This window comes from Meleagris gallopavo, chromosome 2 (genome assembly GCF_905368555.1).
Source record: "Meleagris gallopavo chromosome 2, MGAL_WU_HG_1.1, whole genome shotgun sequence".
NCBI classification, from domain to species: Eukaryota; Metazoa; Chordata; class Aves; order Galliformes; family Phasianidae; genus Meleagris; species Meleagris gallopavo.
This window is the reverse complement of record NC_139405.1, coordinates 13,389,579-13,409,409: the sequence shown is the minus strand read 5'-3', so window position 1 is coordinate 13,409,409 and position 19,831 is coordinate 13,389,579. Positions and strand designations below refer to the sequence as shown.

The 19,831-nt window shown below is 35.8% G+C and overlaps 1 protein-coding gene across 11 annotated transcripts in view; it reads left to right on the top strand.

Annotated features, from left to right (window-relative positions):
• Nucleotides 1–19,831, top strand: part of PLCB4 (phospholipase C beta 4) — a 200,946-nt gene that overhangs the window by 138,180 nt on the left and 42,935 nt on the right. For 9 of the 11 annotated variants that reach the window (XM_085218966.1, XM_085218974.1, XM_085218972.1 and 6 more), the window contains 14 exons: nucleotides 613–823; nucleotides 1,414–1,507; nucleotides 2,119–2,198; nucleotides 2,668–2,752; nucleotides 5,480–5,570; nucleotides 6,490–6,585; nucleotides 8,035–8,135; nucleotides 8,980–8,991; nucleotides 9,813–9,848; nucleotides 12,395–12,536; nucleotides 13,144–13,228; nucleotides 13,444–13,568; nucleotides 15,829–15,880; nucleotides 18,201–18,303. In XM_085218966.1, the coding sequence (XP_085075092.1) occupies nucleotides 613–823; nucleotides 1,414–1,507; nucleotides 2,119–2,198; nucleotides 2,668–2,752; nucleotides 5,480–5,570; nucleotides 6,490–6,585; nucleotides 8,035–8,135; nucleotides 8,980–8,991; nucleotides 9,813–9,848; nucleotides 12,395–12,536; nucleotides 13,144–13,228; nucleotides 13,444–13,568; nucleotides 15,829–15,880; nucleotides 18,201–18,303 (1,313 nt within the window). The remainder of the gene's footprint in view (nucleotides 1–612; nucleotides 824–1,413; nucleotides 1,508–2,118; nucleotides 2,199–2,667; nucleotides 2,753–5,479; nucleotides 5,571–6,489; nucleotides 6,586–8,034; nucleotides 8,136–8,979; nucleotides 8,992–9,812; nucleotides 9,849–12,394; nucleotides 12,537–13,143; nucleotides 13,229–13,443; nucleotides 13,569–15,828; nucleotides 15,881–18,200; nucleotides 18,304–19,831) is intronic. The other 2 variants (XM_085218973.1, XM_085218970.1) reach the window with 1 other exon arrangement.

Genomic DNA, 19,831 nt, shown 5'->3' with positions numbered 1-19,831 from the left:
ATGTTATGAATTTTGTTCTCTGAATCACTGTCTGTCCCATGTTCGTTGTAGAAAATGGTTTGCTTTTCACTGTAAAAGAATAAAGCTGTATTTCAAACAGCAAACGTGAAAGTATCCTGGAGTTTACTAACATTTTGCAAATGAATACGTGCAGTTGTTGTCAGGGTACATCTCCACTTGTTTTGCTGAAAGCTTATCAACAGCAGTGTAGCACATTCAGTGCAGGACTAAACATTAGAAGGGAAAAGTACCATAGAATACTTAAATGTAAGCTCTCAATTTCTGGCTCACAAAATCCCAGAGCCCAAAATTGCTAGGAGTGTTCTGAGGAGAAGTCATTTGCCTTATTCACGTCCTATTGATGACTTAGGTCTACAATGGTAAATGCCAGATGTGCTATTTTCTTACACATCTATTTTATTTTCTGGAGACGTAGTAGCAGATTTTGCACTAGGGAGAGTGTTGCTGGTCACTGGAAAGGGAAAGCTATTTGCTTGCAGAAACCTGTGTAGACATACCTTTTGTGCTAGGGTTCACGTTCTGAAAAGTAGTTAGTATCCTTCTCACTATAATTTCTAGCAGTAATTCACTGTGTTTTCTTCTTCCTTCTAGGTCTCATATCAAGTGATGGATTTTGCAGATACTTGATGTCAGATGAAAATGCCCCAGTTTTCCTAGACCGTTTGGAATTATATCAAGAAATGGACCATCCTTTGGCTCACTATTTTATCAGTTCCTCTCACAACACGTATTTAACAGGCAGGCAGTTTGGTGGCAAGTCTTCGGTGGAGATGTACAGACAAGTGCTTTTGGCTGGATGCAGGTTGGAAGCAGTAGATATGTCTTTGTTATTTGTGAATAATATTCTGAACATACACCATGCATTTTGGTGATGATACATTGTAGAAGTGAATGTGAAAATGTAATACTGTGGTATATGAGACTTTATTAAGACTTCACAAAAAACATTGGAAGACAGCGGAACATAAAAATCAGGAGACAGGTTGTGAGAAAGATAAGTTTCATATCAAAACAAAAAATGGATTTTTGAAGCCTTCTTACTTTGTAATTAAGAACTTTATGAGTAAACAAGAATCAGCTTATGATTTCCTGCTTGATTTCTTGACATACTGATGTGTGTCACAGTTAACTGAGTAAGAGAATAAATTAGGCAAGTGCTACAATACTAAAAAATAATTATCATTCAAATGTTACCCTATGCATACTATATTTAAGGTAGTACTCCCAGTGTTATAAAAGCAATCAGAAATTACACATGTGCAGCTTAAAAGGGATTGTACAGTGACTCAAACTGCAGAGTAATTTACTCAGAACTCACTGCTCAGAATGTTTCTTGAGTAGCTCACCTGTACTGAAACACTAAGAAAGGTGATATTTTTCTTGTGCTTTTAGGTGTGTTGAGCTGGACTGTTGGGACGGAAAAGGTGAAGACCAAGAACCAATAATAACACATGGAAAAGCAATGTGTACAGATATTCTTTTCAAGGTAAATACCTAATCTCTCCACCTGGAATAAACCCCAGTAGGCCACCTGGACAAGAATCCATGCAGGGTACCCTCCCCTTCTGAGCATTTGCAATTGCTCCCTTGTGACAGACTGACAAATTATATAGGCATTGTTTCTTCTCCCCAGATCTTAAGGCTAATTTCTGACTTGCTTTCTATATCCCTGGGTTACTGCTGCTAACTTTTTTTGCCCCATATTATTACATCTTGAGGCTCCTTGCTCAGCAGAGAAAATATCTTCTCTATTGTCTGAGAAGTTCTTTGGCTGTAGAAACAGCCTGAAGATGCAGAACCTGTTCTGGGAGTGGAAGTTCTTCCTGTCAGGACAAGGTGGCAGACATCAAAGGTTGCATTGATGGGTTGCAGGTGAAACTGCAAGCACTTCTGGGTGCTGAGTGCAGATTTGGGTGGAGGGTGAGGGGGAGGAAGGGAAGAAAAGAGGGAATGTACAGATTTTTCTAGTTCTGATTTCAGTAGGCACATTTGAAACTCAGCTCTGTGTTTCTCAGGATGGGGAGGAAGGCAAAAAAGTCTTTCGTTGATTATAATTTGATTTATTCTAATTTTGAATCCTATTATTGCATTTTGAAGGATGTAATTCAAGCCATTAAGGAAACAGCTTTTGTTACATCAGAGTATCCTGTCATTCTTTCATTTGAAAATCATTGCAGGTATATAGTGTCTCTTTTTATTTTTATTTTTTAATAGTACAGTGGTTGAGAAAGATAATACAACTCAAAAGTAGTAAGATTTGAATGAACTTGTAAACTGTATAGGGCTATGCAAATATACTGGCTGTCAGCTGGAATAGACTATTCTTTAATGCAGTAGTCAATCTTTAGCTAGCTTAGTAATGGCAATATTTTTATCTGTGCTCAAGCTGTGAAAGATATTTGTATGTTCCATTAGCCATGTGGAATTCAGTTAATCTACTTTCTTGGTATTATTATATTTTTGTCTGTCAGATAATACACTTTTATTGACACTTTAATTACAGTAAAGTAATGTGTCTCAATTGAGAAAAATTGGGTTGTATATAATTTGGGATGACTACTTTCATTTGTGTTTTTCTGTTTTGCTGTATAATAGTGATTTAGATTTTTTAATATGTAAAAAATGAACCATTGTAATATTTTCCAGCAAATATCAGCAGTATAAGATGTCAAAATACTGTGAGGATCTTTTTGGAGATCTCCTGTTGAAGCAGCCTCTAGAAACACATCCAGTAAGTTATCTTGTGACAATGTGTCTATTTTTAAAATTAGCAATATTTGAAAGAGATGAAAAAAATTGTATCATACCACCTATAGTGGAATTGCTGATGACTGCCAGTCCTGTGCTTTCAAATATGACTAGTATATTTGAGTTTATACGCTGTTTACTACAAACATCTGATTTATTCAGTCTCTTCTGTACAAGGCTCTGGCAAGCAGCTTGGGGAAAGCCATTCCCTTGATGTGTGATGTAATGCCAGCTCCTATATAAAATACATCACTTACATTGTATTTCCAGGTCATACATAACTCTGAAATTTGTTAGTCATTGTTGAAAAACAGTTAATTCTAAATTGCACGTTCTCAGTTGAGGAAAACTTTTTTTTCAGCTGCACTTCGCACGCTTCATGCTCTAGATCAGGCCTGACAGTCTAGTGGGGTAGCCCCCACTAGTGCATTAAGAATTAAGTTAAGCACAGAGAGTTCCCTGCAGTCTCATTTGGACTATTGAGTGCACTGTAATCTGCACGCACTTCACTCCCCTCTGCGGCAGGAGATAATAACAGTCACTCCTCCACAAACAGAATGTTGGAGACTTTAATAACTTGTTATCCACTCCTCCAGTCCTTTCCTACTCTCCTAAGCAACATGCTTGCTGCTTGCCAAAAGTCACCCAAAACCTGCAAGTGCTCTTCAGTGGTGTGGGAGACCAGGGCAAAGAGGATTCTGCTTGATCTGTCAGCCAGCTCCTGTCTTTGTGAAGCCTTTCCAGGGTCCTTCTTGTATGATCATCTAAATGTTTTTTCTTGGCTTTCCTTGCACATTGCAGGAACAGCAACTCACCAGCTTGATAAATATCAGGTTATTGCTATGAAAGGTGTCCCCAAAAGGACTAAACTTGTCCTGTTGTCTGCTAATATATATATGGCAACTTGGCACATTCCTCACAAATGACAGCTTCCAGCAGCTTTCAGGCAAATCTAAAACAGGCCAGAGGCTGCCATGCTACTGCCACAGAGTCCAGTATTTAGTCTCTGCTGTCTGTGTTCCTTAGCACTACTGAGCCTTCTGCATTTTGTGTTTATTTCTCATTGTGGGTGAACTGAGTCCTCAGCTGCTCACAAAGCAAATGTTACAGAGATGGCTGCTTGAATTGTTTGTGAGTGCTTGTTTTCTGATACTTATACAGACTGAGGTGGAAAGAATCAAGAGAGAAATGGCAGTGGCTGCAGCAAATTTGTTTTTAAGTAAAAGCGAGTATCATCCAAATGGGCATCCAGGTATGCCCTGTGCATGGGGATGGGGATAAATGAGCTCTGTGATACTGACATCTAGTGGAATTACAACCCAAGCACTCTCAGAAACAGTTTTGATTTGTCTTTGACATGCCAAAACTCTCTCGACTGAGGTAGCTTGGTAGTTATGGGTATTGTTACCCTCCTATAAAGGAGGTTTACACCCATTCTTTTCAGATTGGGATAGGCTAGGTTTTTTACTTCATTGTTATTTGTCACCTCTACCTCTTTTATTGAGTTTCAAGTTGTGTTTGTTTTTTTGTTCTTTGTAGCTCAGGGTTGGATTTAAGGATCAGAATATTTCTTCAAATAATTTTTACTAGTCTTGGCAATACTTTCTGATCCTTATCATTTACAGCTTACTGGGAGCCATAGTCTTCTGCAGTGACTTCCCATGTAATATCTTTTATGTGTTGTATAATCAATGAATGTACAGATGTTATAATTATGAAATATACCAGAGAGTTTGGCTAAGCAGTTATTATACCAAAAGAGAATAGATAGAATGCTTATCTGTATCCTGGGCTCACTATGAAACTCCAGAAGAGATCCTTCCCCACTGGTGGTCAGCTCTTAAATGGGTCTAGGAGAGGTTCAGCCAGGCTTCTCCTTCTGCAGCACAGGTGAATGGCCTTTACCTGTGCTCCCATGGCTGACTCATCGCTCGCCTCAGGTGATCAATCAGAGGTTCAGGCCGTGATTCAGCAGTTCTCATACATGTGTCTAAGGTGGAAAGTGTCTTACTTATATCCAAATTTCTGTTTCTTTGCTGCAGTGATGTGACAGGACTTAAATCACAGGATTTTTTATTTTTATTTTTATTTTTTTTACTTTTTTCTATATTATGTGTATTCTTCTTGCTCTGATTGGACTAAAACCTTAACTAGTACTTCCTATGTAAGTCAGACTTGCCATTTAACTTTTACAAATACTGAAGATGTGACCCTGTAGTCCTACTGGCAAAAATAGTGCTTGCCATTTGGGGAAGGACTGACCAGATTTTTTCATTCACTGGTGCCAGCCCTTTTTTACTCTGTATGTATTTGTGGACAGCCTCACTTGAATTATTACACCTCAAAGGGATGATATAAAGTGAGATATTTGGAGATCAAATTACAAAGATTACACTATAACTTGAATTGCAAATGAGCCATGGGGAGAGAGTGAAACTAGGAAGTCCTCAGATTACGTGTTGCAAGTTACATCCATGCCTATTGCTAGGCAGGAGAGGATAGGAGAGTAGGGCTGCTGAAGATGTGCATAGCTTTCCCTTGGGATAGGGAAGTAACAGAGGAAGCTGTGTAATTGCAGACTGATTCCCATGGTTGTGCCTGAGGTGGCACTGCTTTTTCACTGTCCCTTAAAATGGTTGTCCTAAATTCAAAATTCAAATGGGGTTATAAAGAGGTGAAATTAAAGTCTTTTCTATGAATTGTTTTACAGCTTGATCCAGGTAAAGCCTTACCTTCTCCTAATGACCTCAAAAGAAAGATTCTCATAAAGAATAAAAGGTTGAAACCTGAAGTAGAAAAAAGTAAGTAATCTTGTTAAATATTAAATTAAACAAAGTCCAGGTTGATTTGAATTGACTTTGTTACTAAGGTTGTCAAATTGCTTGTACACTGCTGTTAAAAATTAATTGTATGTAAGTGACATTTTGTTTGCCCTTGTGTTTCCTATGTCTTGCTGGATTCTAGACCTTGCTGTCTGTGTGTAGCATGATCATAGATAGACCTAGAAATGTAACTCTGGACTTTATCAGATTGCTGTTCAAGCTGAAATATAACAGAGATAGAATATCTTGTAAATTCTGCCTGCACTAGTACGTTTACACTGCTGTGCTTTCCCAGGATAAGCAAAAAATGAAATGGAATTAGAAAATGATCTTCTAGTTATTATTACCAGTTCTGATGTTTATCTTCTTTCATTAATAATAATGTTACTATATTAGTTTCTAGTATGGTTAAAGTGACAAACCCTGGTTCTTCCCCAGTAAAAGATAAGCATGGAGACCTTCCTCTAACTTCAGTGATACATTATTGTGTTCATTCTGTCTAGCTGAAATGCACATTCTGTCTTCCTGAAACACAGCTGAAAATTCAAGTGCATTGCCTCCATTTATATAGATCAACCACCAAAGAGGCAGCTCTCTGCTTATTCTGTAAGAAAGTGATACACTTGCTTCAAAGGCTTTTAAAATCTGTGAAAATATTTTCTGTAACTTCAGTGAGCTTTGAATACAGCTCTTACTGACCACTTTCCAAATCTAACAATCTAATGATGCTTATATTCCGTAATGTTTTATTGCTAACTGAAAAATTGATCTTAAAAATCTCATTACATAAAGGTACCTCTCAAGATCAGAGAATCATTTATTATTGTTCTGATGTATTTCATTGTGCTACAAACTGTTGATAACATGACTAATTTTTTTTTAATTTTCTTATGAACAGAACAGCTCGATGCTCTAAAAAAGATGATGGAGGCTGGTGAAACTGCTGCTCCTGTGAATATCTTAGAGGATGATAATGAAGAAGAAATAGAAAGTGGTGAGGATTTCCTAGAAAAGGACTCTCGGACATTGCCTATTGTAAAACATGGCCACACAATCATGGTTGTGGCAGTGGCAATAACTGTGAGCTCAATGCATAACGATTTATATAAACTTCTGGCCTTGCCATCTCATCCCAGATAGGTACCACAGCTGTGGCAGGTTGTGGTAGAAACATGACCTCAGTTAGTACTTCATGATGATTTTTAAGTTCCTCTTATTGATCAGAAGTCATACTGTAGCAGCAACCAAGTCAATTTTCACTGTGTGTATATGTGCTGGGGATGAGGAGGGGAGTTGGGAATCTGTGGCCTTTGCTTTAAAAACAGGTTCTGTCTCTATTTTAAGCTTATGTCAGTGTGTTAGATTATTGCATTTTAACTGATAAGGATGAAATCAAGAATAGGATTTTTCTTGCCAAAATTCAGATATCTTCAGTGTTAGCATCAAGATTTGAGCCTGTGATGTGGAATGTGTTTATGGTCAACAGAGAAAAAAGACATTTCTAGGATATGACTCACCTCACCTCACCTCTGTCCGTGTTCAAAAGAGGTAGCTCAGGCACTGCCTGTATGTGACTGTACCAGTGTTCTGGCCTATGACTATCAGACACTGAATGTCCCAGCTTTAGCCTATCTCATGATACTTTCCTATCACAAAGCCACTGCTGTCAGTAGAGGTCACAGTGATTCAAATATGGTATCTGTTGCTGAAGTTCTAAAAAGACTGAAGTATGGTGTTTTTTTTTTAAAGGTCTCTTCATGTCTTCAGATGATGTAGGAGTATGGAAGAGATTTTGTTGCTTGGCAGGCTGATTTCCGCTGAAATACTTCTTTCCAATAGTATTGTGTTCTAGACTACCAAGGTGTTTGAATAAGCACTTATAGAATTATTATTTAAGTCCAACTACATGGTGTGGTTACTGATTATGTGCTTTTAAGAGACTTTTTTAGCTGCTTTGAGAACACCAGATTCTTACAGAAGATTACCCTAAAAGCAAATGGGAAGGATCCTCAATAGCAGGAGCACATGAGTAGAGACTGACTATGTACATGAGGGGTCTGGATGCAAATAACCTTTTATATACTTATTATACTTATCTAGAGAACCCTGCCTTCATTTCTTATTATTTCCAAAGCCTACATTATTGGTGATTTTTTTGTTGTTCTTTTTTTTTTTTTTATACTGTTTGATCTGTTGATCAATTGAGTCATTCAAAAATACACTAAATAAAATCTCCCTTACTAATTGTGTCAAAGACATAAGAATCTCAGATCAGCTGTAATAACTACTACATTTTTAGAAATCAAATACCTTGGATTTTTTATATGGAAATCTGCCATAACCAAAATTACATATTCAACTGTTGTTTGTTTCATGTTTCACATGAAAGCAGCATTTGCTGTGTTTTTTGCACTGATTCTTCTTTTTTTTTTTTTTTGTGCAGCTGACCAGGAAGAAGAAGCTCATCCAGAATATAAATTTGGGAGTGACCTTACTGTAGATGATTACAGTCAAAAAGAAGCTGTTGCCATCAGTGTCAAAAAGGTGGGATTACTTCTTACTTACATTTCTCTGGAAGCTTTCCATGGATGTAAAACACATTCTGTTTTGTGGAAACATCACAGTACATGTTGTCAGAAAAGTCCAACGCAAGATCTTCACCAGATTCCTAATATTTAGCTTCATGAGAAGAAAAAAATTTGTGAATCAAAATACCGCATGTTTAGGTAGAGTACTCATTAAGGAAACAGAATCAGTATGTAGGAAAACTGTGTACAAGAAGTGAAGAATTTGACCAAAAATACTAATTGAGGGCAACAAGCAGTTTCTTCCTTCTGCTTCTGATATTTTACTTTGTATCTTGGTTTTAGAAACCTAGTATGAAGTGAATATCAGCTTCCTTATTTAGTAATACTTTCTTGCAAGACTACAAATTGTTCTCTATTTTCAGGGATTCCCTGCCTTATTCTTCATTGTTAACTCTTAGGGTAGCTTCTCCTTCCATCTGTAGTAATAAAGGCAAAATAGGAAGACCACCGTCCAATGGGGTGGTATGGTGGTGTGGCTATACCAGCAAGCCAGATGGCTTACAGAGTAAAAGTACTTTTTATTCTGATGATACCTGGTTTGGTGCAGTTTAGTGTTTAGTAACAGAATATTATTTGGCAGTAATTAGATACTGAACACTGGAATTCAAAACTGCTCTGGCACTGAAGGTATTATTGCTTCTTGTTACAGGAAAACAAAACAAAACAAAAATTAAGTATTAATGTACCTTATTAGATCATATTCCTCTGCCACACAAGTATTTAAGCTTTTTTTTTTTTTTTTTTTTTTTTTTTTTTTTTTTTTTTTTGCCTGCCTGTCTTACCTTTGGATCTTACTCCAGATAGAAGTAGAGGTATGGAAAATCTTTCATAGTACTGATTGCCCTTAGCAGTGCATCCCTCTTTAGCAGTATCACTGAGACATCAGATCTGCTTTCTGGGTTTTTCTTCAAATGTGCATCTTTGCTTCTTCAGGATTTTTATGGCTCCTCCCACTGAACAGTACTTTAATTTATTTGCTGTAGTACCTGAGCAATTTTTTAAATTCCAAATGATTCGCTCATTCTTAGTATATACCCTTTGGTAACTTCTCTTCTTTGCTTAATGGTGACATGTTCCTTACTCTATAGGAATGTACACTCAGTGCCAAGTCTACATTTGTCTGTCTAAGATTCTCAGTAGTGATAATTCACGATTGAAGACAGACAACAGAGAGGCTCACTTGTCCCATTGCAAATAACATCTTGAGACAGGCCTTTTCCATCTGTGGGCATTTAAAGCACAGTTTATGGCAGTCTTAAGTTTTCGGAGTCTGATCAGCCTGCATATACAAATGATTTCTTTATATTCACTGAGTGTCTCATTCTTTCCGTCTTTGAAACTTCCTGCCCCAAGATATAATGATAAGGACTAGTTGGGGCTTAACTGTATGGCATCCTCTCTTTTATTTCCACTGCTACCTAGCTGCTGAATTTTATGGATTGTTTACCCAGATTTGAAATAAACTTAGAATTTTTGCAAGTATATGGGACAGATTTTCCACTTTGGTGTGTGACTCAGGGTTTACTTTTTGCTAAATGAATTAACTTTTTGAGTGTTTTTTTTTTTAACCTTACTGTGAGTATTTCCTATTGCATTTTCTTTGGGTAATGCATTTATATTTTTTTCCCCTTAGGCTGTTGAAGATTCTGAGCAAGAAAACAATAAAAAGGTGACACATAGGATGTTATGTAGTTTATTTTATTTCTTAATATATAAAAACCACCTTATTACTTACCTTGCATTCTTACTGGTTTAGCAATTTTATACAGTTTAACTACTTCTACAGAACATTTCTGAAAGTGACTCTGCTTCCTTTCCTCTTCTTTTGCTGTATTAGGTGATCAGAAAAGGTGGGGACAGACAGGAGTGCGTGACTTGTGCCTACCTAGAGGTGTCTATTCTTGGTCTGAAATGTCACGTGCTGGGAAACAGCAGTTCTTTGAATGATGTTGAGATGCATCATCCCTGCTTTTTTTTTTTCTTTCTTCTTTATTTTTTTAACCTCTTTCCTAACCCCGACTACACTTCGTTTTCCACTTGCTTTTTCTCCCTTTGCTTTCCTTTGGGACTTCTGCATTTATCTTCTCCCAAGAATCCCTTCTGTAAGAGTCTCCCACCTTCCACTCTTCTCTGTCCTCTTCTCTCATTAATATCGCTCCTATTCCTAACCACACTTTATTTCACTGTTTTATTTTCTAAGTAGCTTCTGATTCTTTTCTTGATGGATGGGAGGTAAAACTAACCCAGAGAGACCGACTCTTCCCTTTTTTTCCCCTTAATTTCCTAAAAAGATTGTATGCTTTCTTTTGTCTCTGCAGGCTTTAAGAAAGATCCTATTCTACCCCTCTCTAATCCATAGTTTTTAAGTTCAGAATCTTTTAACTAGGAAAAAAAAAAAGAGAAAGGAAAAAAGGAGCATAGTTCATTTACTCTAAAAAATTGTGAATCTATAGGTACTAAGATACAATTAATGACTAGTAGATTGTCTTAGAACATTGTCATGCAGCTAGTGTGCCATTAATTTAATCATACAGCTGTAGACTGTAGGATACTATCATCTGACAGTAAGGCTTACATGATCTCCTTTGACTTCTTTGCAACTGACATTCACTGGATCAAGATAGTAAAATATTGTTAGCAGGAATTGGCAGGAGCAAATTGAAGGAGTCTGTTTTATTACAAGGTGGGTGGTTAATTCTTCTAAATATTGGCCTTCCAAAAATGACAACACTGAAAACAATTAGTTCCTTTGAAGAAATTTGGCCTTAGTTTGATCTAAACTTTATTATCAAGTGTTGACCTCGTAACAAAAAGTCTGTATTCTACTAATGAAGACTTGTATAATTAGGCATATTTAGGGAAGATGTCTGTAAATCCTCAGTATTTGGATTCCTGTAATGCAATTGAATTGAGTCCTTGTGAGTAGCTTTGAGATATGGTATCATTTTGATTTCATGGGCCATTGTAAGTCTACAATGTGACTAAAACCACATGTATCTGTACTTGTTCTTGTAGTCTGGTATACCATGCAATCATAACAAGTCAGTGCTATATAAAAGGTTCAGTTGCATGTCCATAACACTGGAAAGTAGATTCACTTTTCCTCTAGTCTCCTGTTTCCTGGCTACATGAGTTGCAATAATGTAGGTACTAGGAACTGCATCTTTGTTAACACTTTAATGCTGTTGCATATACTTACTGTCTCAAGAAAGCACTTTCTATTGCTTCCTGTTAGTCACCATTTGATGATACAATAATGAATGAGGATTTCTTGGCAAACGCAGATTGCATTCTGAAGATAAAATGCTTATTACTTTCTTGTTTAAGTTCACTGTCAGCCTGCAGAATGCTACATTTCTTGGTAATTGATTCACTGATAGGAGAACAAGCAAATAAGTTTGTGGGAAAAATGCTGTGAATGCTAGCCTTTCAGAAGTTGCTTAGATTGACAGAGATTTGTGGGGTTTTTTTCCTCCTTCTCAGTGAAATGAAGATTTCAGACTGATTTAGGGAAAGGAAAAGGTTGAATGTGGATCAACAGGTAGGCAGATAGATCTGCAAAAGTTGATAGGTAAATCCGCGTGAGAAGTGCTTCACCTTGTGGTTTTCTATCCCATGAGATAGCTGTAGAAAACGTTTGTTGTTCTATTAAAATGTGGAGTGTCTTTATGTGGTGGGTTTTCATATTTGTCATTGTAAGTGGACAGTGATACAAACTTGATACTGTATCTTGTTGGTCTGGTAGCATTTGTCTGTCCCATGAAAGCTGTAATTCCAATATTCTAATCTGCTTTTATTAGTAAAGCAATTTAATCAACTTGTGTTTTGATGTTTAGAAGGTTCTACTCAGCATAGAGTGTACACCACCACCATATCGCTATATCGCTATATGAAATTGCGATTCTCTGGGATTTATTTTACAAAGATCATTATCACCCACCATTTTTCAATCCATTGTAATATCCTCAAAATTATCCTACTAACATCACGTAGTATTTACTCACTCTAAGGATCTTTCTATCTTCAGTCCTATAACAATGAGAGTGATTGGTGCAAATAATTCTTTACTTCTGTCATGAAATTTCCTTTTTTACTATTTCAATATGCATTTAAAAAAAAAAACAACTTTCTGCAGATTATATATAATTTTGTATCACATTTGAAAATCAAAACAGTATTTGCATGAAATAGTGATCGTTATTAATATGTTTTCAGGGTTTAGTAACTGTTGAAGATGAACAAGCATGGATGGCATCTTATAAATATGTAGGTGCCACAACCAACATACATCCGTATTTATCAACAATGGTCAACTATGCTCAGCCTGTAAAATTTCAAGGTTTCGACATAGCAGAAGGTAACACGAAAGGTTGAATGAAATAGAAGTATTTGGGTATCTACAATTCCTGAATTTAGAAATGGTGTAAGGTTTTTAGACTTTGTTGACTGTCATCTATGTGTTTTTCATTTTGTTCCCTGAATATGAAGTTAGCATGCTATTCCATTGGTCATCCACTTGGAGTCACTAACTTACTGGGAGAATATGAAGCTGTTGAGATTGATTGTATTTTAGAGGCTCTTCCAACTAAGCTGTTTTTTTAGTTCATCTTTCTGTAAAGTATGGTGAGCATGATTATCACAGTGGTCAGTAATTAGAGGATGCTTTCATGTTGCACAGTAGACCATTTAGCATGTTACTTTGTTTTATCTAACATCACACAGGTTCTGAATAACAACTTTCTCCTAAACAAAACATTAAAGTTTTGTCGATTTCCAAGAAACTGAAAGAAAATGACAAATCAGAACTATTACTTAATTTCTCTTTGGTGTAATTTGATTCTATGAGTGACAGATAACGAGGAAATGGAATAGAACTGCCTACATTATGCTATTTAGGTATAGTGCATGGTTTTGAATTTTGATGCATTATTACTAAAGTGTTTTAAAATTTCTTTTCTTTCTAGAACGTAATATTCATCATAACATGTCTTCTTTCAATGAATCAGTTGGACTAGGGTATTTGAAGACTCATGCCATTGAGTTTGTGAAGTATCCTTTCAGCCTTTCCTACTATTTCTCTACTAATGCTACTAATAAGCAACAAATGAGTTTTTCTAGATTTACAGTATTCCATGTTCACAGTGGAACAAGAAATTAGCTCATAGGATGAGGAACAGTAAAATGATGTAAGAAATACTGAGGATAGTAGGATGTGGGCATACATTTCTATGTTGTTATTTCATTTTCCTTGATAAGTGTTACAGTTATAATAAACGACAAATGAGTCGGATATACCCAAAGGGAGGCCGAGTGGATTCCAGTAATTACATGCCTCAAATTTTCTGGAACGCTGGCTGCCAGATGGTCTCACTGAACTATCAGACCCCAGGTAGGCAGCAACGACCAGTGAACCTCAATCCTAAAGAATGGCTTGAGCAGTAACTCTCAAACAGATGCTGTGGATTTGCTTCTGGCATTTTTTGAGGAAATAGACATATGGCTAAATAATGTGGTGGGGAGAAATTATGGAAGCGTAAAATAAGAAGTAACAGAAAGCCATGCATTGAAGGAAAATTAAAACCACCTTTCATGGAAAAATAATACAATACTGTAACTTTTCAAATTATTATATTTAATAAAAAACTTTAATTGCAGGGGAATTGATGTTTTCACAAGATGCTGTTTTTGCACTGTTTGATGCATGTCTCCAAAATAATGATGAAGGAATGTAAAAATTAAGACAGTTAAAAGCAGTGACTGTGTGTGTATAATCAATGAATATACAGATGTTATAATTAAGAAATATCCAGGAAAGTTAGGCTAAGTAAGATTATTGCAACAGGAAGATAATAAATGGAAAATGCTTACTGATGTTGTAAGCTTGCAATATTCTCCACACGGAGCGATCTGCAGGAAGAGATCCTTCCTCAGTGGCGGTCAGCACTTAAATGGGTCTAGGAGAGGTGCAGCCAGCCTCCACCCCTTCCTGCAGAACAGGTGAATTGCCTTCACCTGTGTTCCCATCTCTGACTCATTGTTTGCCTCAGGTGACCATTCAGAGGTTCAGGCCGTGATTCAGCAGTTCCCATACAGTGTGCCAAATGGATTTCTAGACCACGTAGTGTCAGAGAGTGGGCTCTGAGGTCTATCTTAGAGAACATGCCAAGGAAAGTAAATACTTCTTCACAGCATAAATAGGATATCTATTGTTCCTTTTCAGTGAAGGTGTGAGAATATCTTTTTGTTCGCTTGGTTTCCTTTTTTGAATAATCTAGGAATGTCTTCAGGCGTATATGGAACAGACCAGTTTTTCCATTTCCTTCTCTAGCTGCGATAGTACTATTGTTTTGTATTTTTTACATTTCTTTCCCATGAATTGTGACTTTGGTACTACAGGCATTCCTAATGATCCCAAGCTCTGTCATGCAAAACTTGGCACGCCTGCCATGAATGATTTATAGCTGAGGAGGCAAGAGAAAGCTGTACTGGAAAACACTGTAAACCATTCCTCTGGACATGATTTGGAGGCTGGAGCAGATATACAAGCTTCACTCTTCTCCCAGTATGCCTCTGCCCACAGCACATTGTTCTCAGCCCCTTGTATTGCAGAATAAGAGTGTTAATTGTCTAGTTGGAAACGAACAACTTTATTAATCTTATGTGATACAACTGTTGAAGAACAGTTGAAGAATTAGAAGCTAAGGCTGCACAATAAAGCAAATAATGTCTAACATGAGCATATGAGAATTTCGTATTTTATGTAACAGAGGATATGTAGGAGAAATTCTGTGCCCTTTCATAGTTAGCATTTGTGAGAAATTGAAGAACTATGTTATCCATAAACAAGGATAGTATATTCCAGTGTAAGTTGAAACCTGTAAGAAAAGAATATATTTTTTAATAGAGTTTGGGAGAGGGATGGATGGAAGGCGTTATGTGTTTACTCTTCTGTCTTTATAGACAAGTGCCGTAAAAAAGCATTGAATAAAACTCAGACACTTTAAAAGTTGAACCTAAGCAACTGTGCAGTGATCTCCGGTTTCTTTTGGTGGTATTTTTTTTTTCAATTAAATCCTTAGGAAATCAGTATTCATTTTACCTTTTTTAAGACTTCAAGATACAGACATCTTCATCAGAGGTAGCTGTCTGTGGTTACTGCAGAGTACCCAATTCCAGGATGGTTTGGGTTTTTTTTTGGATGTGATGTCTGCCTTAGAATTAATTCTACTGTAAAAAGTGCTTCTCTCACTCTGTTGTTTAAAGTGATTCCAGGTCACTAGCAAGACTGGAGAAATTTGTTCTGTAAATATCAAAAGTTAAATGACTGAAATCCCATCCCAGGATATTAATCCCAGACTTAAGCTTTGCTGTCAACTGAGTGTGTTTGAATTCAGGAGAGGCTGTTTTCTAAGGACAGCTCAGTTTTCAGTTTAGTTGATAAAACTCTTACTACTGTGATGAAATCTAAAATTTTTATATTGCTTCTTTATTTCTTTAGATCTGTGTGTATTTTACATACATTAAGTTTAATTTTCATTTAAATTTATTATTCTGGACAAACAGTCTTATTTTCTTTTCTAAAAAGGATTGTTCTTGACCTGTGTTATTCAGGAGGAAAGAGTGATTTTTTTTTTTTTCTCTCTTGACAGATTTAGCAATGCAGTTGAATCAAGGAAAATTTGAATATAATGGATCATGTGGGTGAGTGATGTGATTTAAACTGTTGTCACTGTGCATCAGAACACTTTACTGTGGCTTTAATATAATTTTGTCATTCTTAATTATGCGTTACAAAAGAAAAATGGAATGCTAAGTGAAGAGTAGAAATTAACAGAATGCAGGAAAAATGATCCCCTGCAAGGAGGCATTGTAATAAATATGCTTTTTAATTATGCCCAGCTTTTAAAGACAAGATAAAAGAGGCTTCGTCAGTTATGAAGATGATCATTAATACTATTCAGAGTTACTTAAGTCTATCTTCAGCTTCTGATCTCAATCTTTTTTTTTTTTTTTTTTTTTTTTTTTTTTTTTTTTTTTGAATATTCAACTCAGAATGAAGATTCACATTGCACAGTTCACAAAATAGCTAAATTTACTTGGGCAGGTAATTTTAATACATAGGAAAGGTGTTTTTTCTGTGTGTTATTTTTTTTAGTCTGTGTACTTTATGTAGAAATCAGATTTCACAGAAAATAGTGAAGTGTTTCATCTCTTAAGTTCATGCTCATTATTTTCGTGTGAAATATGTTTTTCAAATGTTTTTCAGTGTTGATAGATTTTTCTCAGATGTTGAGATTATTCCTTAATAGGATAGGCTTATCATTGATAGCAAGAGAAGGGAGGAGGTTTGAGGAATTATAGGAAGAAGACTAGAAACACACTGAAGTCTGCGAACTCATCCTGTAGAAGGAAGAACTGTTTTGCTCTTATTTGAGAAGGAAAATCTGAATAGATGGAACTTGGCAAAATTCGTCTCCTGCAGAATGGATGATATAGTACTTTGGATATCTGTGCCCTTTTCAAATGTAAACTCTTCCAATAGAGACTGTTGTATTTGACAGAGGTGCAATCTCTGGTCATTTCAGTCAGAAAAACAGAAGAAAGGAAAAGCTTTTTTTGTGTAAGAGTATGATTCCTTTCTTATTTGACACATAAGCCTAGTAGAGTGGTGCATACATCTGACAGTTTCTCTGACAGGCATCATTATGAACTAAATTTCTTGTTTCTTATGTCAGTCGTCTGGTACTACAGTAATATAGTGGTAATAGTAATAGAGAGGTAGTAATTTAATATGCAATGTAAATTTGGTGCTACTTCATTACAGAGAAAACGCTCAGGGCATTGAAAATAAAAGAATGACATTTCTTTCAAACAATACTCCTTTTTTTTCCCTCTGATTTACAGTTTTCATACTAGTGAAATGAGAAAGTTCCTCTAGCATGAACATTTTTTATTTCAGCAGGCCTGGAGCTGAGGCTCAGAATGTTTCTGATACTTTTCTTCTGCCCATAGTCTACTTGAAATTAGTAAAATATTGTGAAATCTCACATATTTTTAATGTAAGATTAGTGGGAAATATTACTTTTGTAAATATAAACCAAGTTATGAAAAAATGGGAGAAAATACTTTTTTTTAGTTTTTTGTTTTTGTTTTTTTTTTAGTTTTCACAGCATTTTTAAATTATTCCTGAATTTTTTGTAGGCCTTTATATGTTACATACAGATAATTTCCTAGAGACACTGAGTGCGGATTAAAAAATGATCTTCTGCTGCCTCTCAGGGCTGCAGAATTAGCAGAGTTGACTCCAGCTACACGTTTTCTTCCACCAGTGGAAGAAAATCCCTTTTATATGTAGCACAGCAATTCTATGGATCAGTTACTGTTTTATTCTAATGGCTGAATCCTTGGGTTTTGATTCATCAGTGCACATATCAGCTTCATTGATGTGTTGATCCAGTATGTAGTCCTCAGGGATGGATGTAAGTGTTATTACGGTAGTACCTTTCATGCTACTATAATTAACAATCTGTCAGTACTAACATCAGCTGTTTTCCCTGAGGTTTTATAACTGAGATGAAAAAATTAGTTTCAAGCTGAAATTTATTGTATGAGCCTTGACTCTGTGTAACTGTTTCATTTAAAAATAAAATTGAATAATTTTTTGAAAGTGTTAAAGAATTAAAGTAAATGAGAGCATCTATTTTTTATTATATAACTCACTGTATTTTTAAAACATATTAGTAAATTATCTTGAAATGTCTTTTATTATATTACATTTATTTTGCTTGTGAAATTCAGTTGATTTAATCTCTTGATTTAAAGTTAAGATTAACATTTATATGTGTTCTAGATAACCATATTTCCACTTTTACTTCCTCACACTTGCAGATAGAAAGGCAATCTGTAATCTACAATGCTGTAGGAGAGTTCATTGTTTAAACTTGGAACATCCATTTTATCTGTAGTTAATTTAAGTTCAGTTTCCACAAAAGAATAATTTTCTTGTTTTTCATGAAATAAGCTATCTACTTAAACCAGATTTCATGCGCCGACCGGATAGAACATTTGACCCTTTCTCTGAAACTCCTGTAGATGGTGTAATTGCTGCAACGTGTTCTGTACAGGTAAAACAGCTGCAAAAACAAAACAAAACAAAAACAACAACAACAACAACAACAACAAAAAACCAAAAAAAAAAAACTTCTTTCATCATATCACTCAAATCACATTTAAATGTGAATAGAAATAAGATAGGTGCAAAAAGTGTTCGTATTGTTTGGATTTTTTCAGATTTTTTTCTTTGTTTCTGTGTTTACTTGATTTGATTTGAACATGATATAATTTATTTGTTATTACACATTATCACCAAATGTTAAACGCCCCTATGCTCTTTTTGATTTACATCAGCCCACACAAATGAGTAAGTGAGTGGAGTTCATTTTTGTGGATAGTATGAAACTGTATGGACTTCACTTTCACCACAGAGAAAGAAGTATGGGCATATGTGGACAGATGTTTTCTAAATAAGGAAACAAAAATGGTTCATGTGATAAAGGTCATTACTTTAGAATCATCTATGAGTAGCAACATCCATGAAACTTCTGTTGTAGTTTTAAAATGTGGTTAGGCATTATGTTTTGGTAATTCCTGTTTTGTGACTTGACACTTGCCGTGCTCATTCCCTTAGCCTCTAAGAATGATATAATAACATCAACAGTTCGTTCAAGATTTGCCAACTAAAAAATAGAAACAGTTTCATTCACAGTGATTACTGCTTTGCACTTACTCTGAGTTACTTTTTACTGGAGAATGCTATGCACATTTGGCATACAAGAGGATATGGTCCTTACAGTGGAGGATATACAATCTTATTACAGAGAAAATATGGAGTTCATGGAGTAAGCATAGATATTGTGGACTTACGGAGATAACAGTGCTGAGAGAGAGAGGGACAGATAGACTGATAGATCAGATTTGTGAGAGGAATATGTCTTCAACTGCACAATCTTCATTCTGAATTTTATTTGTACTATAACTAGTACAAATAACTAGTAATAGTTAGAATCCCTGACAAAGAGCAGGACTCCTCTTGAAGATGCGTGCTGTTATTAAAAAAAAGAGAAAAGCCAGTGATGGTACCCCTCAGCCACATAACTTTTCAGATTTGTTATCCAGAGTTGTTCCCTGGAATATTAGATCATGAAAAGAAAAGAATGTCTCAAATGAGCTTAGATCTGTGAAATTGTGTTTTTCTTTCCTTGAGCTTAGTAATGAAAACATCAGCTGTATTTTTAAGTAATAGATTATCTTGATGGAATAAAAATGTGCCCTGGAGTAATCACCTGCTGTAGCTTGATTAATCTTGACTTGAAATGAAATCACAGCAAGTCTTCATGTACATAGCAATACAGAGGAGTCATCTGCACTGTTTATTTGTTTTCTTTTAAATGTGATTGGTTTAAAACATGCACCAATGTGAAAGCAGAGCATAAACATCCTTTCACTTCTCTGTTGTCAAGATTTAAATAGATTCCAAACAGAAAATTTTAAAGCGTATTTTGAGAGCAGTTGCAGAACAGTAGTGCCCGACCTGGTTGTTTCATTCAGCGTATTTTATAAATGCACCTGTGAAACAGGACCTAGTTGAGCTTA